At 35.2% G+C, this 26,460-nt stretch overlaps 1 protein-coding gene across 1 annotated transcript in view; it reads right to left on the reverse strand.

The window, feature by feature from the left end:
* The window catches only part of LOC145259956 (unconventional myosin-Ia-like), a 1,146,131-nt gene that overhangs the window by 228,082 nt on the left and 891,589 nt on the right, over nucleotides 1-26,460 (reverse strand). Inside the window, exon 6 of the mRNA XM_080117933.1 lies at nucleotides 18,396-18,442. Coding sequence (XP_079974059.1) covers nucleotides 18,396-18,442 — 47 coding nt within the window. The remainder of the gene's footprint in view (nucleotides 1-18,395; nucleotides 18,443-26,460) is intronic.

Consider the following 26,460-nt stretch of genomic DNA (forward strand, 5'->3'; position numbering starts at 1 on the left):
ATACATTTACACTGCATTACGGTCCTAGTGCAACACATTATGTTGGTAAATAAATATTTCATAATTGAAAATTATTGAAATCTTTTCAATATTTTCAGCATTTCTTTTTACTTCCTTGTCTCATACCTTACAATGTTCGACACTGCTGCATTCACATAGTCTTTAAACACATACACAATGCTTTGAGAAAACTACAAAATCCTCCTCATATATATATATATATATATATATATATATATATATATATTAGTGATGGGGCGATTTCAATATTTTTCCTGATTCCGATACAATTACCGATTCCGTGCTAAATTACTGATTCCGATTCCTTATAAATCTCTAATTATTTAACTATAAGATTGTTATTTTCCCCGATTTTCGTAAAAAAAAAAATAAATAAAAACACATGTTAAATATGCAGATATTTTTGTAAATGTAAAAATACACTTGTGGAGAGTGATCTATAGATTCTAGTGTTACTCGTAATTTAAAATCAACCAATATTTATTATTTTATCATTATTACCAGTAATGGGAGATTCTATTAAGAATTATTTCTAGAAAGATTACTAACAAGAAGGGCCACTTGATAATTGCCAAGTGTTTCTGTGGAACAAAATTTGAATTTGGCACAACCAGGTTGTCAGTCCATATCATTAACCATTGAGCTACCATTACCTCCCTGGTGCTGAGCATCAGTCATTCATTTTGTATAAATCAGATGATTATTGTTGGACTTTATTTCCCCGATATCTTTCTAGTAAGAATTATTTCTAGGAAAACATCGGGTACTATCATGTAAAGGTTGCCGAAGTATTTCTGTGGAACAAACTGAATTCGAACTTGGCACATTTGGTTGGTCAGTTGTTTTATGGTATATCGATTCTTCTGAAGTTATTCAATGCTGAAACCAGTAATTTTGGAAAGAAGGTATTATTTTCCAAATTCGTTATATCTTCAAATATTTATTCACGGAGTGTTCTTTTTTCTTTTTCTTTTTATTTTTATAAAGGAGTCACCATTTATCAAGGCCCGGAGGATAAGGGTTAATGAGTGTACAGTAGTCAATGGGAAAATGTTGTAGTGATCGTTAGTCGTGGAAATTTGGTACACTGGATTACTTAAGGGGACACCTCATCAAGAACTTGTTCACATTGGACTTGAAGACGGCCATATTGTAGTCAGTTGGAAAGCAGAAAAACGGAACAGAGTTTCACAGGCGTGCAGTTCTAAGAAAGAAGCTTTGTTCATGGAATCTACGTTTAGGTTTAGGCACAGATAAAAAGTGGGGGAAATTATTGATAGTAGTTTATGTTAGATGGGTGTGTGTCGTGAAAGTCAGGCCAGGAGGTATCATAGATTGGAGCTCAGATGAGCACTTGCCATGAAAATAACAATAAAGCAGAGACAGGCTCACAGAACGATCCAACCATTTTTTCAGCAGCCTTGGCAATGGATTTGATGTACCTGTTCCATATCGGATCAGGAGTAAAGGTCTGACCTAGAAGCTTATCACAACATGGAGCCTCCCCAAGATGAGAGCCATTCATTTTAATTGATGCCAGACGGCGATCAGAGTGTTGATAATGGAAAGATAAAAGCTTGGTTTTAGGTGCATTAAAATTAATCAGTCACCTCTTTCCCCATTGCACCACGTGATCAAAATCAGAGGAAAGAGGTAGAATAAAAACGTTGCTTTTGTTTTTGACTTTACAAAATATAGTCGAGCTTTGCAAAACGAAAGGAAAAAAAAAAACAATAACATGAGGGGGCACAAGTGCAATGAGTTCATCAGAGCACATTCCATTAAAATACTTGTAAAATGGGCATGGGGGATGCAACATTGCGATGATGGGACAGGGGTTGGAGCTTAGTTGACAAAGCGAGATCTGTTAGATTGATGACTCCTTTTTAGACCCAATCCATGAAGGAGAGACTAGCGATAGATACACCAGCCCAGATGTGGCAACAATACTCCACGCATGCGTGAATGGTCGACTGAATCGGTAGCATCAGATGCCTTAAAAGGTATTACCACTTCAGGCCAAAATGCTCCCAGGTCCAATTTGGCCTGAAGTGGTAATACCTGTTAAAGCATCTGATGCTACCGGATCAGGCTGTCTAAAGATACTGGCTTTCTGAACAACAATGCACCAAACATTACAGTCAACCATTCGCCCATGTTACAAAATTTCGGAACTATATTTTATGATAATATTAAAATAAATTTCTTATTTTATTGTCATTATATGATAATGTAATATATGATTTCTTATTTTTTTAAAATAGACGATACTAATTTTTAACAATGTTGAATTGAAGAGAAGATTCATTATAGAGCAGCATGAGAAACGCTTGCGTCCACCAGAAATATTCAAGTTAGGGAAAAAACTCAAAATCAACAGAATGTTTATATAAAAAAAGACGATTGATCGTTACCTGGACATTTCGATGATCAAAGATAGACAGCAATCAGGTTTTCTCAACATATCAAGAACACTTAAACTCGTAAAAAATGTTAGGGAAAAAATCAAAGAAGATCCACGAGACAAATGGAAAAGGAAGCAGAAACGTCATGAAGGACGATGCGAAGGGTCAAATCCACATTTCCCACTGCCCTCAAATGAGGAGGGGGATCATCACTAGAAGTCTTTATCAGGTCATACCCAGTTCACGAACATGGCACACCCAGGTTGTCAGTCGATGGCGTTAACCACTTAGCCATCGTCACCTTCTTGTTGCTAAAGTCGAGCAGATCATCGCCAACAAACCTAGCAAGTTGATGCATTTCATTATGAGGAAGAGAGACATAGATGAAAATCTCATTAAACCGGCGGTTCATGAGAACATCGTCTACGCTTCATACAAGATGAGGAAAGGACAATTTCTGTCAAAGGCGATGCAAGAAAAGCGAATGAAGCGTGCCAAAAAGCTGATCGACAAGTTGAAACTTGAAACACCCACTGGAGCCACACATGCTGTGGTTCTTCTCCGAGGGGAAAAACTTCTGCCAAGATCAGAAGATTAACTCCCCAAACAACAAATGGCTTGCTGTCGCATTTAAAGATCTGTACAGAGTCATGCTGTATGTCATTCATCTATCTATCTATCTATCTATCTATCTCTTTCTCTCTCATATATATTTCTGTGGAAATATACTTTATTTCCTTATAATATATACCAATCCTTATTTAAGAAGCTCAATGCAATTATAGAGCAATATAGTAGATGAATGACAGAAGTCTATGTTCCAAAGTTCATGATGTTGACCATCTTATAATTTATTCCTTTAATTCAGTTGACATTTACAATTCTTGACAGTATCTGTTTCATAGCACAAAATCAATCACTTAATCATTATCAATTAGTAAATTTTTTTATTTTTTTATTTTTATTCAATTTTCACCCCAAACAAAGCACAGTGCCACTTTGAAGCAGGGGGCTACTATCAGGGACTTAATTAGCGGGGTCATTATGAAGGGAGATGAGTAGAAAGATGTTTGTTAACATTACACTTGAACTTCTGCATATCAGTGCAGTTGGGAAAGCAGAATCGCGGAAGGGAGTTCCAAAGACCCGCAGTTCTGGGGAAGAAACTACTTGAGTAAAAGGCTTTTACTTTGCCCTTAACTCATTAGAAGAAATAGCAACAATCAATCCACCAAAAGGAAATAAAGTGCGTTTTGACATGATGAGAATCCAAAAAATTGGAAGAGAAGCTGTAAAATACCTTATAATATGTTTCCATTAACGCCATTTTCGTAATGGAAACATATTATAAGGTATTTACAGCTTCTCTTCCAAACGCGTGTGTTTCCTTGTATTAGTTTGTAGAATGTGTGTCATGTCTTATAGTTTTATCAATTTATTTGTTTCCCTACGAAAGTAAATATGACACAAGGTCGTTTTTAATGTTGGGGGGGGGGGGAAACCAGCTCCCCTAAAACAAGGGCAATTGGTAATGATGTTTTCATTCAATTTCGATTTTGATTTTTTTTTTTTTTGATTTTAATTTCTTTCTATTGTGATTTTCGCTTTAGTCTTAGTCGCTTGAGGTATTCATGATATTATGTTTGTTTATATAAAAAGGCGTATTTATAGATAAACATAGGGGATTTTTTTTAGTATTCCCATTTATTTGTCTCTCCAATATCTAAGATATATCTGTTTATAATAAATAAGAATTCTGCATCATTAAAATATAATATATATGCGTATTTTGCCGACCTGGCAACACCGAGTGGCATGATAGTATATGTGTGTGTGTGTGTACTAGCAGGCCACTCGGCATTACTCGATGGTAAAATACACTTAACAGGATATTTTAATTAATGCAGATTTCGAATTTATTATTATATTATATTGGACCCAATATATAATAATGATTTAAAAAGTTTAAAAAAAACAAAAACAAAGACTCGTATGCCACCACTGAGAATCGAAACCAAAACGGTTAGCTTACAATTTACATTTTCCTTTGACATTAAGGCCTGAGCTATGAACACATGTTTGCTGCAAGGCTAAAAATTAAAACATAAACCAATAGCTGTTACATTGTGCATGAATATTCGTAATGCCGTCGTTCAACCTTCATCTGGCAAATTCTATTCTTTTTTAATTTTCATAGTTTTGCACAGATTTTCCCCGGCTAAAACTCAAATATAAAGTTTCACATGGGTTAAAATATCCTACATACTAAGTTTCATGTCTGTAGACCAAAAACTGATGGAGGAGTTTGGTAGGCAATTTTTTAAAACAAATATATATACGCATACATAAATATATATAGAAATAGAGATAGGTTTGAGTTTACTATAACCTTTTTACGCAAATCATGTAGAATATCTGCATGAATATAATTACACGTAATAGTTAACTAAAGATGATCATCACATAAGAAAACCGAAAAAGACTAATAGGGAATTAATTAAAACGAATGTTTAAAAGAATATGCAAATTAGATAGATCTTTTGCAGATGAATGCAATTCCACGACCCATATATAACAACGTTGTGTTTTTCTTTAAATAAACAGAAAAAAGGTTCGCCTTTTTTCTGTTATCAAAGTGTAGTATCTGTTCCGGCAGATGCTGCAAGCTATGACTAGCTATGACTAGCAAAGACCAGATGTGAGGGCAACCCCACATGCCTGACCATTAACCAGCTCCCATTTCCCACCTCTCGGGAGCTGGTCCCCTTTTTCCCTTCCCCCTCCCTTCACTCCTCACATTAAAAATCGGCCTTGTGCCTAATTTGCTCGGTGGAGGAGCAAATAAATACCATCTGTTCCGGCAGATACTGCAATCGAAGACCACATGTGGGGGTAATCTCACATATCAGACCATTGCTGTTGAGCAATCAGTTTTGGTCAATGTAGGGAAAACCCTTCATACCACTTGTCACTATCCAGTTTCCTCTTGGGGGAACTGGCCCCCTCCCCTCAAAAACGCCCTTGTGCCTAATTTGCTCAGTTGGAAAGCAAATAAATAAATAAACAGAAAAAAGGTTCGCCTTTTTCCTGTTATCAAAGTGTAGTATCTGTTCCGGCAGATACTGCAATCAAAGACCATATGTGGGGTTGCCCCACATACCAGACCATTGGGCAATGTAGGAGAAACCCTTCATACCAATTCTCACTATCCAGTTCTCTCTAGAGAGAGCTGGTCCCCCTCCCCTCACTCTCCACATAAAAAAACGGCCTTGTGCCTAATTTGCTCAGTGGAGAAACAAATAAATAACTAAATAAATAGAAAAAAGGGTCTTTAATATGAAAATCAATACCCCCCCCCAAGGAGTATACACACACACACACGTGTGTGTGTGTGTGTGTTTAATGAAATAAATTTATTGATCCCCCCCTTCTATCTCCTTCCTGGCTTCTAAAAAGAAAGATTGATAACTGATCGATTGGCAAGAACCTGATTAATTATTGATCATTGTTCGCAAAGTCAACAGATTTTATTACAAGATGAAAGTTGTTCATCGAATATGAAATTTCTTCAGGTTAACAAGGAATCGAAAAAAAAACAAAACATATTTCAATATGGCTATTGTAGATTTTACAATAATGAAGAACACGTTACATTTGCTTTTTTTCATTTCTGTCAGTCTGTCTGCCTGAAACCAAAACTTTATTAATTCTATTAATTATGGAGATTTAGTATCTGGAATTGAGATTTTACTTTCACAAAGTTCCTTAAATAAATTTCCAAACTTTTTTTATAAAGGCATTTAAAATTGTTATAGACTCTTCAAAATTCAGTATGTTATTGCTATACATCTTATGAGATGACTGACCAATTTTTATGATTTCAGGTTCAAATTAACAGCTACAGCAGGAACATCCTACTAAAGGACCATTCACTTATGCATAGAGTATCGTTGCCACATCTGGGCTGGTGCATCTACCGCTAGTCTATTCCTCGTAGATAGGGCCCCAAAAACAGTCACCAGGTCCAGCTGATGAATTTAAAAAATACAATCTGGACGTGAGGAAGAATGATATGCAATAAAATTCTGTTTTAAACTTGGAAAATGCCACAGAAACGTATGGAAGGCTTCAAACTGTTTTTGAACCATCTTTCATAAATCGAGCATAAATTTTTGAGTGACATAAGAGATTCAAGGAAGGTGGGAGGAGTAAGGAAGTCAAAACACCAGAGTTGATTGACCAAATAAAGAATTTCATGAGTAAGGACCGCCATGTGTCTATAGAGACAATAAGTGCACAGTTTGATGTCAGTGTGGGAACTGTACGCACAATTATTCATGAGGAACTGAAGATACGGAAGATTTGTGCAAAAAAGCTCCAGGAAAACCTTACAGGCTGTCGTTATGAGACAATTAAGGAGATGAAAGAGGCTGAGGCGGGGGGTCATTGACACACTCACATAAGAGAACGTCTATGAGACGTTCCAGAAGTTGTTGGAATGTACAACAAGTGCATTGCAGCTGGAGGAGATTACTTCGAAGGGTGACTACAGTTTCATGTGTGTGCTATCAATAAAAATGTCCATACCACAAGTGTCTGGAAACTTACTGAAAACATCTTGTACTTCTCTCAAAACCAAACTATACTTTTACCTTTATTTATCAAATCCAAAACTGTACAATTTCCATAATTAAATTCTCAGTTCAGTTTATTTTACTATTGTAATGTTGTTGTTACGTTTAAACTCGAACCCGACGTTTTGTATAAAAGCCTTTCAAAGAAATAAAGGAAAGAAATTCAATAGACATTTCATTTTCAGTTGAAACAAAAACATTTATTAATGAATCAGCACAGCAAACCACTGCAAGTAATTTTTCAAGCCAGTGACAATGTGGACGTATGTCTGCGTTCCTCTCGGGTCATTTACCCATTTCCCAGTCCGAAAGTTACACAATGTTCAAAAAGTGAGATCAGAGATGCGCTGTTGTATAACTCTACCAATCCAAGTTATGACAACAGGACCATTGCCAGCACCCTCAAAATACATCGCTGGATTGCCATGAACAACAGGGATATGCCCAGGGTGATGAAAATAAAGTTTTCGGTCATGGTTATGGTCTTTGATGTGGTTTCAAGCGAGGGCCACATCATGCCACCTCACATCTTAGAAGATCAGCTTGAAAGTCAATACAAAAGTGTACCTGGATGTGCTGAAGAGTGTGGTGATTCCCTGGTACAACCAGGTAGCTGGTAGCAGATCCTGGGTGCGACAGGAGAACTTGGTGCTAGCCCACAATACAAAAAAAGACCCAGGTTTTGCTTCAGAAGGATGTTACGACTTTGAACTGTAACATGCCCCTTCTGAGGTTAGCTTTGTTATCCGATTGTGATAAATTAATTAAAAAAAAAAAAAAATTTCCTCAGGTTGCATGGAAGCACACGAGAAGCTACATGCCAGCATGTATTTTGTTGACTTCCTCTGGCAAAAAGAACATTTTAAATGGGGGTAACAATTATCTGCTCTTCTCGACTTAAAACACGGACTCTAGGCTTGTGTTTTCTAAAATAGATGTCAGATGAATGAATGGATGTATTTTGCAATCAGCTGTTCTATCGCCGTAAGAAATCAGGTCAGAGAAATTTCAGCATATATTTTAACATGAAAAGACAATCAATTCAACATATATATATATATATATATATATTCTTTTTTTTTATTTATCTTTTTATTTTATATATAATGAACAGAATCAAAGAACGAATAGGTAATATATACAAATTTCAAAACATGATAATATATAAATTCATAAGTCTTTCTTCTTTTTTACCTTTTTCTATTTTTTGTATATGTATATATATGTGTAGATATATATCTCGCATACCAAACTCCCAGTAAACAAAAAGAGAAAGACAAATTTACAACAGAAATAATTTACGGAGTTGCGCCCCTTACACCAGTATCTCCTTTTTTTTTAATATATAATAGAACAAGGGAGACTACTGTTGATTTTCCCTTTTGTTTATTTTTTTTTTATTTCTCCTTTTCCCTTTTATTTCTTTTTTCTTTTTTATTTCTCCTTTTCCCTTTTTTTTTTTTCTTTCGGGCAATATTTTTTTATCAAACTCTAGCGAGATTTCTGAGTTTTTGACATTCAATAATTCCCTTAAAGTGGTCCGATATATCTTTATAACTGACAACTGAAAAGAGTAAAAGACAGACCGATCTTCATTTACGCTGATTGGTGCAAAATACGTTTTCCTTCATATTTCTTGTTTTTATCAGTGGAGTTGCTTAGACGTCTTCCCTTCTTGGAATCTCTTCTGCAACTGCTTGCATCTCAATTCTTAACGGTTAACTTTCTTTGGCAGGAACGCTGACCACATTTTTCTGTCTTTTAAATATATCAGTGTTTTTTTTTTTCCGCTGTCGCCGTCGTTGTCATGGCGACTGTTCACTTGGTCATTTTAATTCCTTCGGGTCTTGGAATTTTAACCATTAAATTTATTTATTTTTATTAATATGATATTGAGATATCTCAATATCGTCACACCCTCACACATTTAAAAAAAAGAAAAATGATTAATTTTTCTTTTACTCCAGTATCTGGAGTTCAAAATCTTTCACTCGATCTAGTGTTTAGTTTTTGTTGACCACTCCAGGGAGTTCTCAATTTCTCCGAATCGCTTTTATGGCATCTAGATAGGCAGTCTGCTACATGTTTCCCCTTTCCTCTCACATAGTTTATCTCCAAGTTGTATTCTTGTAGACTGAGATACCAGTTCTGTAACCGTCTGTTTTTATTCCTCATTCTGTTCAAGAAAACTATTGGGTTATGATCGGTATGTACTTGAGTGAGACTTTTTCCTGCTGTTATGTAAATTTCGAAATTTGATACTGCCAGCACAAGCGCTAATGTTTCTTTTTCTTTTGTTGAATAGGCTTTTTGATATTTATTTAGTTTCTTGGACAAATAGCTGACGGGTCGGAACTGTCCATTCTGGTCATATTGAGATAATACAGCGCCGATTCCATTTTCGCTAGCATCCGTGTGTAGTCTAAACATGTCTTTTATCATCTCAAAAAGATTCCTGACATTCTGGTGTCCATTGGAATCTTATTCCTTTTTTTTTAAAAGGTTCGTCAAGGGGGTTGCTATCCTAGAGAAATTTAGACAGAATTATCGATAATATCCCACCATTCCTATCTTCGGATTCCCTTTACGTTTCTTGGCCTTGGATATTCCTTTATGTTTTTTACTTTAACTTCGCTAAGACTAACGTGTCGATATCCTACAATGTGCCCCAAGTAATGCACTTCTGCTTTCCCAAATTCATTTTTCTCCAGGTAGATAGTTAAGTTTGCTTCCTCCAACCGATTAAAGATTTGTCTTATACTCTTCAGATGTGCTTCCCACGTTTCATCACAGATGATAATGATATATATCTATCAGCGTTTTTTTTTTTTGCTGTCACCGTCGTTGTCATGGCGACGGTTCACTTGGTCGTTTTAATTCCTTTGCGTTTCAGAATTTTAACCATTAAATTTATTTATTTTTATTAATATGATATTGACATATCTCAATATCGTCACAGTACCCTTCCCTCACTGCCCCCCCCCCGATCTAAACCCGCTGGACGTTTAGTCATACATCGAGAACATCACTAACATGACCTTACACAACACCAAAGTCACCCTGTTTATATATAAGAGAGATATTGGGTGAATGTTGTTGCACCTCTCCGAAACTTTATTTGCCAATACATAAAAAAATATGACTGTAAGCGTTCTCAATAAAGACACATCCTAATTATAAATACTAGAATAATACACCATGACATTCATATCAAAGGATTCTTGGAGCCTTTTACATAAAAATCAAACATGCCACAATCAATAATGGGAATTACGAAACTAGTCACAACAGTTTAACGTGTCTAGTATAGTAATTAGAATGACCAAATTCTTAGCCGTTAAGTAATCATACTCTTTTTTAAAAAACTTTTGCACACGCTTAGCAAGTGGTCACGTTCGCATGTAACATCTCAATATAAAAGACGCTCATCTTAAAGTCGTTAATTTTTAGCCGTGAAAAAACTACTCAACATTAAAGACACGCCAAGACTTAATGTGCTTGATGAATATAGTGAAGCAAATCGAAAGTACTCGTTAAAGAAAGAAAAAAAAAAGACAAAAAAAAGCAAGACACCCATGGAACTTACATAAACCAATTTGATTTAAATACTAAATGGATTATTGGGAAAATAAAAAAAATAAAAAATTTATTAAAAACAAATGAAAAAGTATCATCAAACAAAAGCATTCAGTGTTACCTAATAAGGTTTGTCTAAATTAAAATAAGCTGCCTAAGTACACACATACTTACATAAGAAATCGGTTCTTATTGTTGAGCACTTTAAAGTTGAAATAGAAAGTCGGTCATCTAAGCTCGTATGCATAGATCATGGTGCTATAATCATTAGATGACTATGACCGAATGTTATGAGATTTAAAAAATAAATGTTTAAATTTCACCGATATTTCTCACGGTTGAGATTGGCCGTAGGGTTTGTTCCTTGCTAATGGAGTAAGAGATTGCTTTGTGGCTGGGTTCAAATCTCCTGATCAGTAGTAATCGTGTCACCTTGCACTGATGATTCTCAAAAGGATGAAACACTAGTGACTGTAGGTATTAAAAAATTATTATTCTAATATTATATCTATAATATAAAGCTGAACGTGTGTGTGTGTGTGTGGTCACGAATAGGCTCCTATATGGCTGACTATTTTTAAAAACCGATTGCATATAATGATAGATGTATCGAGGATCAGGAATGGGTATGTTTGATCTGGTAGAACAATGGTTCATAAAAATTGTGGGGTCGGCGTTCGCGCCTGGCCCCCAAAGTATCGAAATAAAAAATGAAAAAAAAAAAAAAAAACGTTTACAAGTGTTTTTGATATAGATGTACATAAGAATACTTTGATAAGTATGTTTCAACTTAAATAGAGATGGTATAATAAAATTGTGGGGTCTACGTTCGCGCCTGTACTCCATGGAAATATGGCACAAACTTTAACAAAGACTTTTCATATCTATTTGCGTAAGTATACTTTGATAATTATGTTTCAGTTTGAAGAAATATGGTATAATAAAATTATTGGGTGTTCATTCGCGCCTGACCTCCATAGAATGTAAATATGTCACAAAGTTTAACAAGGTTTTCTAAAAGGGGCGAGGGTCCACAATAACACCTTAACTTTAATCGTAATACACGTTAGCTTGTACTTTTTTTTTTTGAGTTGAATCATATTGTGTCGAATAAATTCACACCATAATTTCACGTTCTTATTAAAGTGAAAGCAAAAAAAAAAAAAAAGTCGGAACTTTACACAATTCTCCACACAAATTTTGCATAACTCTGTTTTTTTCCTTCTCCACTTGCACGTGGCACTCTTTCGAAAATAGATGAATAATAAATAAAAACGTTACTTGTTATCGCGTCTAAAGAAGGAAAAAATCCTGCTCACGTGATTACGTGTCTTTTTAAAAACATTTACATAACCTTTTTATTTTTATTTATTTATATGTCTGTTTAATCTTTTTTGTCCGTGCACTAGAAGGAATTCAGTTGATTACAACCCTTTCTGCGTGTTCTTTACATTACAATAGTACAACACTGAATCCGACGGCGCAATACTACACCGTTCAATACTATAAAACTGAAACGAAGCTGTTCTGCTTGAAAAGGGCGCCATTTTCTTCTTATTCATATTCATATCGATTCTTTACTTTAAAAAACTAAAGTAATTACGTGTTTACTTTTTTAATACCCCATTTTGCTGTTTCGGATTATTTTACTAAAGTAAGTAAAACTTCATTATTTTTCAAAACTGTTTTTGTTTCTTTGTTTTTCGATATTTCGTCGATATTATTTAGTAAGAGTGTTTAGCAGAAAAGCCAACAAACGACTACCTGAAAAAATAAATATACAAGAAATAAATGGTACCATAACCAATAAAAGTTTAGTTCATGTTTTTTTTTGTTTTGAAATAGTTTTTAATGCTCTTTACTTGAAATAATTTCAGTGAACCGTAATTAAAACGAAATTTGAGGCAATAACTACTTAAATTAATTTTTATATAAACTACACATGCCATAATCGAATATTCCTCAAGCACAAAATAACGGAAAACATTAAAATATGTTTATAAATATTCCTTACGTTGACGGAACTCTCTTAAATTGTTAACACAGAATGCTCAGGTGCCCCTCCTTCAAATTGAAAATGGGCTCTCCATTTCAAAGTCGCTGCTACTTAAAAATACAAACCAATGAACTTTTCTACCATAAAAGTAACTTTTATTGACTATGGTAACATTTATTTCTTGTATATTTATATTATTATATATATAACATTTTCTCTTTATAAGGAAAGATCATTTTGTTGGTCACTCTTGGCTACGAATGGAAACAAAGTTGATATAAAAAAATATATTTTCGCGAAAATTATCTTTACTTTCATCATATTTTGCTTAGGGTAAAATTTTTGAGTATCAAAACCTATCTCTTTACAACCCCCTCCTGTTCATAACCTATCATACTTTCATCAATCACAGTCCATTTTCTGTAGGCTGTTTTTGAACCCAGTCAACGACGGGTACTTCTGCTAGTATATATATATAAGTGTGTGTGTGTGTGTGTGTGTGTGTGTGTGAGAGGGCAACTCTCAACCTATATACTTAACGAATTTTTTATCTACAGACTTGAAATCTCATTTATTGGGTATCCAGACATGTAGACAACTTTGTAATTAGTTTTCATCCGGGGAAAAAAAGACTGCTAAGGTGTAAAAATTGGTACGTGGAGGGAGGGGACATCGGATTTTTATCAGTTTGTCAACTGTTTAATGACTGTGCATGCGTGAATCATTCGCTTTACAGCTTTCTTATGTAAATAAGTAGGGTTGAAAACATTTTTCAAAGATCGTGGCAAGTTGTTGGCCTAATGGTTATCGTACTTGACCCACTGTCTTTAGGTTTTTGGTTTTGATCTCAGCTCAAGTATTTCTTCTTTTTTTTTACTTACAAGAAGTGAACTGTTTAAAAAAAACAATACTCGCATGCACATGACTCAGTTCCTTTCCAATTGTTTTTATTTCATTTCTTTTTTTGTTTTTAAGAATTTAACGTTGCGTTCAATACCAGGCAACGCCAGGGACATCTGCTAGTATTATATATATTTATATATATACAGAAGCATTGTAAAATTACAATTCAATTACCACAAAAAAAAAATCAGTCCACAATCATATTTATTTTCATATTCATTTATTTATTTTACAATATAGTTGAATGTTTATATTTACGTTTTCATAAGGATCACACGTGTTTTATTGTGTATATAGCCGAAGCTGCCATCACACAAATCATCAGAGACTATTAAAAATTAAAATATCAAATATTAAAGACAGTTACAGATAAATATAAAACTCTTTTATAGAAAAAGTAAATATATAATTTATATATTAAATAAACAAATGAATGTAAAAAATAAATATAATGATTGTGGACTGTTTTTGTGGTAACTGAAATGTAATTGTACTGTATATATGCTCTGAATGCGAAAATACATCTTCATTGAGCTTTCGTGGCAATTTTGACTATTTTATAAGGAATATATACTTGAAACAGTATACATTTTTGCATACACTGAAGATTATATATCTATCTATATGTGTGTGTGTTTTCCTTTTTAATTATTTAGAAAATGATAGAAAATTGCTGTAATTATAGATAAATAATCAAAGACAAAGGGAGATAATCAGTAAAAAAATGTTTTCATTTATCGAAAATTAATCCATTAAGCATTTATTTCATAGGCAACAAAGAGAAACAATGTCGTCTGATTCGAGAGGTTTTTGTTGGTTTGCCAATTCAGCATTTTTTGATTTTGTTACTCTTAAAAGTTATTCAATATCAGTTGAAGTGGTGGCTGTATACTTTGCTTTGTTCAATGGCATATACAAAGTGCTTTCAATAAGTTTCCACACTTTTTTTGCACAGGCATTTAAAATTGTCATAGACTCTTGAAAATGTCAGTATGTTATTGCTATACCTCTTATGAGATAAGTGACCAATTTTTATGATTTCAGGTTCAAATGAACAGCTACAGCAGGAATTGGAATACATCCTACTAAAGCCTGATTGTCACAGCTGGTGAATTTCAAAAATGCAATCTGGACGTGAGGACACTTTAGAAGAACGATATGCAATAAAATTCTGTTTTAAACTTGGGAAAAATGCCACAGAAACATGGAATGCTTTGGACTGATTTTGGACCATCTTGCATGAATTGAGCGTCATTTTTTGAGTGACATAAGAGATTCAAGGAAGACAGGGAGTCTGTAAGGGATGATGAGAGGTGCAGGAGAAGTAAGGAAGTCAGAACACCAGGACAATTGTCAGTGTGGGATCTGTACACACAATTATTTGCAAGGAACTGGTGATGCGGAAGGTTTGTACGAATACACCAGTCCACAACTTCATCCTTGTCACAGACTATTTGACCAAGATGGGCATCAAGGACAGTTCCTCACCATCCCCATAGTCGAGACGTTGCTCCTTGTAACTTTTGGTTATTCCCTAAGCTCCAAGAAAACCTTAGAGGCTGTCGTTATGAGACAATTAAGGAGATTAAAGAGGTTTTGACAAGGGTCATTGACACACTCACACACTTGCATGGAGACTTCCAGAAGTCGTTGGAACGGTACAGCAAATGTATTGCAGCCGGAGGAGATTACTTCGAACGGGACTAGAATTTCATGTGTATAAATAAAAGTGCCCATACGAAAAAAGTTTGGAAACTTATTAAAGTCACCCCGTAGATCCTTTCTTGGTTTGGTTGTTTTTGTTTTACGGCATATCAACCATTTTCAGGTTATTTAATGCCGAATCCAGTTATTTTGAAGAAAAGTTTTTTAATAGAATATTTTTTTTTCAAGTCGGTTTCTATTTAACCCATAGTTGGGATTCTAACCGGTACTACCACTCCGGGTCAGAGTGGACCTGGGAGCAATGGCAATTAAAGAGTGGCTCCACACTCTCCAAAGCCCGTAAGCTGGGGCCTCACCATCGGATATAGTTTAAGGTGATATTCGGGACCGATCCTTTCTTGAATCATTTAATGTCGAATACAGCAATTTTGGTAAAAGTGGTGGTGCTTCAAGTGCTTAACATTTTCAAATATTTATTCAAAACTTTTGGTTTACATAGTCAGATTCTTGTTATAGCATCATTTATAAAGAATCGGAGAATCGCCGGGTTAAGAGTAGAAAATAAAATCTCGAGATTTGCGGTGATTTGACGCTAATAAAATTTCCTAAATATTTGAAAATTATAATGCTTCTTTGGCCCATACCATATTTAAATGGAACTATATAATAGATATTTCTGAATTTTTGAGATGAGGATCAATAATTTATATGATTTGGATTACTGTTCTCATCTTGAATGTTATTTTCATAACGTTTCTGTTGAGGTAACCACCCTGATCTTCTTCAAGTGTATTTTGTCAAACTCGAAAATCTGCAGAAAGTTTCAAAAGAAAACCTTTTATTTAATCCATGGGAGTGTAAAAAAAGCCATGGACACTTACGTAGCAGCAATGACATCTCGACATATGAAAATGACCAAGTTGTGTCGCAAGGTGACGTCACAGAGAAGGAAGAGAAATTTACAAAAAAAAACAGAGAGAGATTTGGAAGCATGTTGCAGCAATAGCGACTTCGAAACACGTGCCAGTACAAGAGTAACATTTAAAACAATGCAATCCAAACTTTTAATAGAAAATGGTTAGACCACCGTGTGCTGTGGTGCGAGCTGCAGACATAGCAGCTGGTTGTAGTTGCAGACTGGGAACGGGCAAATGAGCCATATTGTTGCTGGCTTGGAAAATTATTTGTCTGTGGCTTGGTGATAAAACGACCGTTAATAAATGTCGTGTTTCAACTGAAAAAAGCTCAAAAGTCAAATTTCTTTTCTTTGTTCGTTTGCGATTGTCTCTGCATACAACCTGTTGGGCCCAAGTGAAAATATAATGGCCACATTACAGGAATAGCATGCTCTCATTCCGCAGTTATGACTGGGTAAAAGTTTTAAGTAATTTGTAATTGTATTTTAAATGTCACCTGCACTGACAAAACTCTTGTACAGAGAAACCTTAGACACTCGAAGATAGTGTCTGGAAACGGGTCAAATTTTCTTCTGATTTAAAAAAAAAAGTTTTCTTATCTTATTGTTCAAGCTGGGGATGGAGCATTCTATCAGATGCTAAATATTCACCTGCTAACTCAAATCTTCCAACCGAGAGATCTTTTTAAGATTCTGACTGTTGCTTTAAGTGGGATTGTTTGAATCTCTCTTGAACTTGGCCTACCTGGTACATTTGCAAGATAGTTTTTGAAATTCTTTTTCATGAGACCAGTTGCTTCTGTAGGGGAATTTAGGCAAAGAACACCGTTTTATATAGACAACGAGGAGTGACTTCCCTTGACACACAGACTCGAGGAAAACGAGTTTGTGCATTGAGAAGGGAAGCCGCATTAACACCCCGTGGGCTTTATGCCCACAGGAGAGAAACAGATGTTTCGGCCTTGACCACAAATGTAAGGTTTTACCCTGGTGAGAATATTGTCCCACTATGAGACACAGCAGGACTTTAACGACTTCTAAGTGAGTACCAAATTATTGTTGTTCTGTATTGTGATGTTATATGACTTTCATGTTTGTCAATTTGTAATAAAATATGTATTTATGTACTTGCAAACTATCTGCGTTTGTTAAGTATTTCTGTTTGTAAGCATTTATAGTTTCAGTGATTCAACCGACTATGAAACCCCTAACGTTTACAACACTCCTATAACTACTGGAATAATGGAGATCTTCCTAAGATTCCAGTTTCTTTTTATGTCGTGCATGAGACCATGGTATTTTGTTATCTTTTCCATCTCAGATCTCGGCCCTGTCGGTGGGGCATTAGAATACGCCGACTGCCTCCCTGCAGAGGGTAAAAGTCCCTCAATGGGGGTCCTGGATATGACCTTAAACTATATCCAGTGGTGAGGCCCCAGCTTGCGGGCTTTGGGGAGTGTGGAGCCACCCTTTAATTACCATTGCTCCCAGGTCCACTCTGACCCAGAGTGGTAGTACCTATTAGGGTCCCAACTATGGGTTAAATAGAAACCGACTTGAAAACAACAAATATATTCTATTAAAAATTTTTTCTTCCGAATCTTTGGATTCGGCATTAAATAACACGAAAAGGGTTGATATGCCGTAAAACAAAAACAACCAACCAACCAACCAACCAACCAACCATCTCAGATCTGTTTAATCCGGCATCATTGGAGGATACTAACTTCTACTAAGGTTGCTTCTTTCTTATTCTTGTTCTATATCACTGTATCATTTTTTATGACTCCGTTTTCTAGGTACGTAGCTTTAGGAACTGTGTACTCATAGTGAATGGTGCACGACTTATTTCCATCTGTTTTTTCTCGTATATGTTCCTAGGATTTACCGCTGCATTCGATATTCAACGCTTTACAGATCGTCTAGTGAAGATATTTTCACATCAGGACGCGAGGACACTTTAGAAAAATGATATGCAATAAAATTGTTTTAAACTTGGAAAAAATGCCACAGAAACGTATGAAATGTTTAAAAAAGCGTGTGGAATGCTTGATTTTGGACCATCTTGCATGAATCGAGCATCAGTTGTGTTGCGTCATATAGTAGCCGTCACCCAGAAGAACCTTATAATTGAATGCCAGGGGCTCACACTCTCTACTTGTATGTGGCAGAACCTGCACTTGCTGCCATTGCTTAAAAGTATTGGCCGATGAGTGTGTGAAATAAAGTGACGTAATAAAGCAAAGGAGAGATAACTAAATAAAAAAGAAAGTACTTACAAATCTTGATGAGTTGTCATTCCGGGCTGTTTTGGCATTACCAAAAGCTGAAAAAAAGAAAGAGAGAGAGAATGAAGATTTTTTTTTTTTTTTTTGTATTAAACTAAAACTTAATATATATTTCAGTAAAAGCGCAGACATTTTTAAGACATTGTTTCGTAAGAGTATCTTTTTTTTTATTATTTTATTTTTTTTTAGTTTTTACTTCAGTCGAAGTTCTCTGGAATCAAAGGGCCCACTTCCTGGGGCTAACACCTGAACTCTATCTGAGATGCATAGATATTCCAACGATCAATTAAAGTTCTTTATCTCTCAAACACTGAGTTAGTAAAGACATTGGGAACATAATTTTTATCTCTCCAATTAACCATTTAAATATGTTGTAGTATAGCATTCGTTTGGGTCTCTTTTTTTTCTTTTTTTTTTTTAGAAAACCATAACAATGTGTTTATCAAAATAAAATTTATTTTAATCTAAGCTTTCGAAAACAATATTTTGTTTGTCAAAACCTTTTTTTGCTTGGGCAAGATAAATTTTAATGGTAATGTAGAAGAATGGGCGACTCGATGTCGGCAGTAGACAGTGTCAGATAAAACAAAAAAATGTGCATTGTACTAAATTTTTGCCTAAAATAATAAATAAAATGTTATTGTTTCATTTTTTTGAATTCGTTTTTAGTACAAGCCCCCATGTTTTCCCAGATGGGGAAACTTGAGTCCTTGTACCGGAAAAAAAAAAAAAAAAAAATAAATAGATAAAACGTTGTTTAGTAGATCGTTATTTTTTTTTTTTTTTTTTTTTTTTGCATTTCCATACACCAAACATGGATATAAATATCACTAAAACATCCGCTGGGTCATAAGCTTCATTTCGAACCGCCTGCCTGCCTGTCTCTGTCTCTCACTCACACACACAGCAAATCGAATTAACTAAGGCAGATAATAACTTCCGGTGAATACCGGAAAAATATCCAGTAAATAAAACGTTGTTTAGTAAATCGTTATTTTTTTGCATTTTTTTTTTTTTGCATTTCCATACACAAAGCATGGACATAAATATCATTAAAACATCCGCTGGATCATAAGCTTCATTTCGGTACCTAACTTGCCTGAGTAGATTGCCTGAAGGCTGCGACAAACCGCGTCACACACACACACACACACACACACACACACACACACACACACACACAGTACGAAAATTTATAATAGGATAACAGAGCGCGTATGAGTGCGTGTGAAAATATCAGCACCAATATGCTTGATCATTGGCGACAAATTCATTTCGTACAACACTGAAGAGACGTTGCGAGCCTATCCTTGTTTTATCGTTATTTCCATGGCAGGTGCTCGTCTGAACTCCAATCTCTGGTCCCCCCCCCTCGCCAATCTTTCACGAAAAACACCCGTCTAGCCGAATCCACTGTGAAAAATTTCCCCCACTCTTTATCTATGCCTAAATTAAAACGTGGATTCCATGAATAAAGCTTCTTTCTTAGAACTGCACGCCTGTGGAACTCTGTTCCGTCTGCCTGCTTCCCACCTGACTACAACTTGGATGTGTTCAAGTCCAACGTTAAAAAATTCCTAATGAACTGCCCCCTTAAGTAAACACTTCATCAACTCTCCATACTAACGTAATGTACTTGCAATAACCCTTATCCCTGAGTGGCTTCCGGCCTTGATAAGTGGTGACCACTGTGTAAAAAAAAAAAGTATGTATGCCATCGCTTGCTTCCCGTGGGAAGGAGCGAAGCTAGGATTCCAAAAAATGCGACTAACTTTTTTTCAAATCCTGCTGCGTAGCTTTCACTCTAATCTCTAACCTGTAATGGAATCTTCAATCCCTTTACTTAATTCAAACTTATATGCGTAAAAGTCATCTGTATACACCCGTTAATGTAGCAGTCCATATAAAGCGCGCATGAAAATATCTGCAGCAGCCGAAGGATAGATGGTTAGTAAAGGTAGCAGCAGCAGCAGTCGTTTGAACACATATGCAAGTGTGCGTGGGCTTACGTGACAAGAAAAAGAAGAAAAAAAAGGATAACATGTGGCCCGGGAGAAGAAAACGTTTTCTGAGTAAGATGGACGTGTAGCCCCATGTTGACAGTGAGAGACTTAAGCTGGTGTCGAGACGGCAGGGTTTTGTAAATCTCATGGCAGACGAAAAGAACTTTGCAGCTAATTCTACCCTTTGCGATCAAGGCCGCCAACCCCCAATATTTCCTCCTGTATCAGAAAACACGCTATGTGATATACGTATATCTGTACGTGATGTTGCCAAGCAAATCAAAAACCTTGATTCCAGTAAAGCAACTGGCCCTGATGGGATTCCAATTATAGTACTCAAAAAACTTCAACCTGAACTAGCGCCCATACTTACAAAACTGTTTAAACGTTGTCTTAAGGAGAATAGTTTCCCATCTCCCTGGAAAATTTCATCAGTATGCCCTGTATTTAAGAATTCAGGTGATCGCTCATCCCCCTCTCAGTACAGGCCAATAAGTCTCCTGTGCGTCATGAGTAAGTTGCTGGAATCTGTGTTAAATACAGAAGTAATCAACCATCTCAACAAAAATAACCTTCTTAGTGACACTCAATATGGTTTCCGTTCTGCTAGATCTACAGCAGATGTGCTTACAGTTATATCTCATAGGATTAGCAAATCTCTCGACGGAGGCAACCTTTCTAGGGCAATTGCTCTTGACATATCTAAGGCCTTTGATAGGGTATGGCATAAAGGTTTACTTCATAAGATCTCTAGCTATGGTATTGCTGGAAATGTCTTCTCAATTATTAAATCATTTCTTTCTGATAGGTTCATAAGAGTAGTAGTTGAGGGGCAAAAATCAGAAGCTCACAGTATTAATGCCGGTGTCCCTCAGGGATCCATCCTGGGCCCAACTCTTTTCCTGATCTACATTAATGATCTTCCAAATCACATCCTTACATCATTTGTAGACATCTATGCTGACGACACTACCATTTATGGTAGCACATCTAAGACAGTAAACGACCAAGTTCTCTCCAATTCTCTCTCCTCTGATCTTGAGCACGTAGTACAATGGGGTAAGGAGTGGCTGGTTACTTTTAATGCATCTAAAACCAAGCTTCTTTCTTTACATCATCAACATTCTGATCCCCATCTGGCATCAATTGAAATGAATGGCTCTCGTCTTCAGGAGGCCTCAAGTTTTGACAAGCTTCTGGGCTTGACCATTACTCCTGATCTCAAATGGAACACGTACATCAAATCTGTTGCCAAGGCTGCTGGAAAAATGGTGGGATCTTTCTATCGATCCGGTAGATATCTCACTGCTGATGCTACTCTCTATCTATATAAGAGCCAGGTACGTCCAAGGATGGAATACTGTTGCCACATCTGGGCAGGAGCTGCTAGAAAGGACTTGGCCTGCCTTGATAGAGTTCAAAATAGACTTCGTAGCCTCTTAGGAGATGTCCTTTTCTCTTCCTTGCAACCTCTATCTCACAGAAGAGATGTTGCGAGTTTGTCTCTGATGTATCCTTATTTTCATGGAAAGTGTTCGACTGAGCTTCAATCTATGGTCCCCCCTCGCCAAACTTTCACAAGAAACACTCGCCTAGCTGTAAACACTATCAATAATTTCCCCCACTCTTTATCTGTGCCTAAACCTAAACGTAGATTCCATGAACAAAGCTTTTTTCTTAGAACTGCACGCCTGTGGAATTGTCTTCCATTTTCCTGCTTTCCGGCTGACTACAATATGGTTGTCTTCAAGTCTAACGTAAATAAGTTCTTGATGAGCCGTTCCATATAAGTTATCAAATTTACCAAATTTTCATTACTAATGATTACTATATTGTACAATTTCTACTGTACACTCTTTAACCCTTATCCTTGAGTGGCCTCTGGGCCTTGATAATGTGGTGATGCCTGTGTAAAAAAAAAAAAAAAAAAAATGAACAGTTAGCAAAAAGAAAGAAGCAGGCATTCTTTGGAAAGTAATGGTATTAAATGTTTTTTTTTTTTAATAAAAAAAAGAAGCCAAGTCAGATTTATTTACTTTTGCTTATTTGTTTGTTTCTTTTCGACGGTACCAGACGGTGTGGGGGTCCGCGGGAGGTTTGAACTGTAATGAATACGGTTCGAGTGTAACGGCCACGTTACATTAGCATTATTAAGATATACAATTTTATAAAATATTTGTTTCTTTATATTTTTTTTTTTTAGAAAAATATTTTTTTATCTGGCACCGTTTGCTGCGGACATTGAATCGCCTATTCTTCTGCATCACCATTTTAACTTCCCAAAGCTCAGATAAAAATACATTTCATTTATTTTAAAACAAACAGGTTGTTATGGCTTTCTAAATAATATTTATTTTTGTTAACCCTAAACAATACACATTGTCACTAAAGCATCAAGGGGTTAATTGTGATAGGAGCCAGATTTACAGAGAGGCAACCGTGATGGAAATTTTCAATATGTCAGATACTTGTTCACATTACATTTAAATTTATGCATCTTGATATGGTCGGGGGAAACGGGGACTAGAGAAGGAGTTCCGAAGGCCAGAACGGCAACAATATCTATAAAAAGATCAATTGGTATTATGTGGATTATTTGAACTACTGCTCTCATATTGAGTTTTGGCCGATGTAACCTCCGACCTTCTTCAGAAGTTGTTTTTTTTTAAACTCGGGAATATGCATAGAATTTTGTGACCGATAATATTATACACTACCAAAACTGAAAATAAGTTCTCGCTATTTTTAGTGGAGGCGCTAGATGTTTGTCCACATTAGATTTAAATTTCTGCATGTTTGTACAGTCGGAGAAGAAGGGAGCAGAGAGGGAATTCCAACGGCCAGGACGGAAACAAAGTATATCAAAAATCAATTTTTATTATTTGGATTATTCAGACTACTGTATTCATTTTCAATGTTATTCTCACAATGTTTTAACCGATGTAACCTCCAACTTTTTTTCAAATGTGTCGTGTCAAACTCGGGAAACTTTCTGTCAAACTAAAAAATAGACGAATAATTTTATACATACTAAAACTGCAAAATTCTCCTTACTTTTAATGAAGGAAAGAGATAATTATTTTCTAAAATTAGGTCAATTAGTGTGTAGTCATCCATTTTTGGGAAGTGGTGGTATATATATTTCACACCGCTAATCTCCAAATATGAATGAATACGGACTAAAGACCTGAACGTGCCACGTTTGAATCCTGTCGATTTCATAGCACCAATTTCAATACGAATGTTGGCAAACTTGACATTTTGTTTTTCCAATTAGGTGTGGCATTTGTCAGTCCTCCTAGGACCGAATGGGAGATCTCCACATATTTCATTCATACTAACTGTTCGTGGAATTTGAGCAAAACCCACTGAAGGAAATTTTGGCACATTTTAGGTGAAAAAACAAATTTTTTTTTCTCCTGAAAAATTTTATTTGGTTAATTTTATGGTATTATTGTCATTATCACTTTATGAAAGATTTTGTGAAAAAAACACCAAAATAATTTATAGAACATCAGAAGATTAACGAACTAACTTAATAATAAAATAACAGAATAATGGAATAAAAATTAATCGAATAAAAGACTAACAGCATAATGGACTAATGGAATAACAGATTAGCAGAATTACAGACTTATGAACTAACAGATTAGCGGAATAACTAATGGATTAACAGATTAGTGGAATAACAGACCCATGAATTAACAGAGTAGCAAAATAATAGACTTATGAACTAACAGATTAGTGGAATAATAAACTAAGGTATTAACAGATTAGTGGAATAACAGACCCATGAATTAACAGATAAGCAGAATAACATAATTGGGATAACATAAATCAATAATGGAATAATGAATTAATGGAATAACGGAAAAATGGATAAACAGGAAAACAAGGTAACCAAATAAAGAACTAATGGAATAACAGACAAATTAAACAATGAAATAAACTAATGGACAAACGGAGTAGCAGATCAACAGAATAACAGATTAATGGAATAACGAAATAATAGAATTACAAACAGCAGCAATAAACAAAATCGTTGTCTATTAACATCGGATATTTTAAAATACGTCTGAATGCGTGTTTTCCTAGAAGCTGATATTGATAGGAGGAAGGTTGGGAATAAATCTGGACATTTTTTTGTATATGGTCTAATGAAATAATTATTAATATTTAGTCTACCAGAACGAGTTACTGAGTTTTGTCCTTGAACTAGAGTACAAAGGTCAGTTGGTATGAAAGAGAGCAATCAGAGTGGATATTACTGACCAAAGTGTTCGGATTAAGGTGGGAGGACAGCTGAACTGTAGGCTGACTGGTCAAGCATTTTGAAAACAGAGGAGGAGGAAGAGTCTGCAAAAAGAGACTGATTGGACAAGTATAAGAATAACGAAAACCAACGACAAAAATGGCCGACGTTTTGATTAATGACGGCTTGACCATGACAAGAAGAATGTAGCCGATATCTTATCATCCGCATTATTAGGTGGACAAAAGTATCCCGGAAATGGACCAAGGATTTGGATAACTTTTTCAAAACCATAATTAATGTAATTTGGGAAGCAGTTTGGAGCCACAAAATTACCTGGGAAGAGGCGGGGGATTTCCTGACAGTATATATATATATATATATATATATATATATATATATATATATATATATATAAGGCCTGGCAAGGCAACAGGGGAGACAACCAAGCAAAAAACTCTAAACGAAATTCAGACCTGATACTACACCCACCTCTCTTACCCTTAGTCAGTGGAGGAGAAATCCTTCGTGGCAGAGACAATTCTTATTCTTATTCTTGTGTCTATCCAGAGTGTCTCCTTTTGGAGAACAGGATCTTCCTCACACTAAAAACCAATCATGTGTCTAACCCTGTCCATGTGAGGAGACAAATACGAACACTAAGAAATACCTCATGTTTATCCATAAATATCGCTCCTTTATATCAACAAACGTGATTATCAAATTTGAGATATTATGAATATCCCAACGGACTAAAACGAAAATCGCAATAGAAAGAAATTAAAATCTAAAAATCAAAATTGAATGACAGCATCTCTTCCAAATAACGAATTCTAGACAAACTTTGCTCAAACTATGAAACAGAACACACATTCCACAAACCAATACAAGGAAACAAACACACATACACGCACCTCCTCACACACGAACTTATATGACCAAGCACCAATGCATCTCCACACAAGTAAAAAAATAAATAAATAAATAAATAAATAAAAGAAAAAAAAGGAGAAACTTAAAAAGCAAAAAACAACAACGCTCAATGACCGTCGACTGGCCCCCAATAAAGAAGGGAAGGGGAGGAACAAACTAATGAAAACTTTTAGAAACATTTACAAATCTTCCCACCCCTTGGAAACATGTCATCAAAATGGTCAACCAAAACGCTATTATGCATTTTGATTATTTTACAAACTTTCTGAAAAGGGCACTTTACAGAACGCTCGAAACGCATTCAAAAATTATTTCAATAACTTAAAAACTTATTACAATAACTTAAAAAATTAAAAATTAAAATACGAAATAATAAGATAAGTATGACAAACATAACAAATCTTGGTGACCCCATTCATTTATATATATATATATATATATATATATATATATATATATATATATATAGTGTAACACACAATTTTTTGTAAATAAAAACAAACTAATCAAGCACTGTAAATAGCGGCGATCAAATATTTATATGTAAATAGATATTTTAAGAAGAAATGATTTGCGAAGATTTGATTATCTCCCTTGGCAGGTGTAACGTAAAATATTCCCCTGTAAATATTCTTTTTTTATTTACAAGAAAGAAAGACTATTTTTAAAATCAGATTTTTTTTTATTTTCGATACTTATCGGCTGAATTTCTATACAAAACATATCTAAAAACACTGCCAGACATTTTTTTTACAATCAAGGCCACGACGCCACTCGAGTATAAGGGTTAAAGAGTGTACAGTGGTCAAAAGGACAATATCATAGTAATCGTTAGAAGTATAAATTTGGTAAATTGGATTAATTAAGG

Source organism: Euprymna scolopes, chromosome 35 (assembly GCF_053919585.1).
Source record: "Euprymna scolopes isolate OS-2025 chromosome 35, ASM5391958v1, whole genome shotgun sequence".
NCBI classification, from domain to species: Eukaryota; Metazoa; Mollusca; class Cephalopoda; order Sepiida; family Sepiolidae; genus Euprymna; species Euprymna scolopes.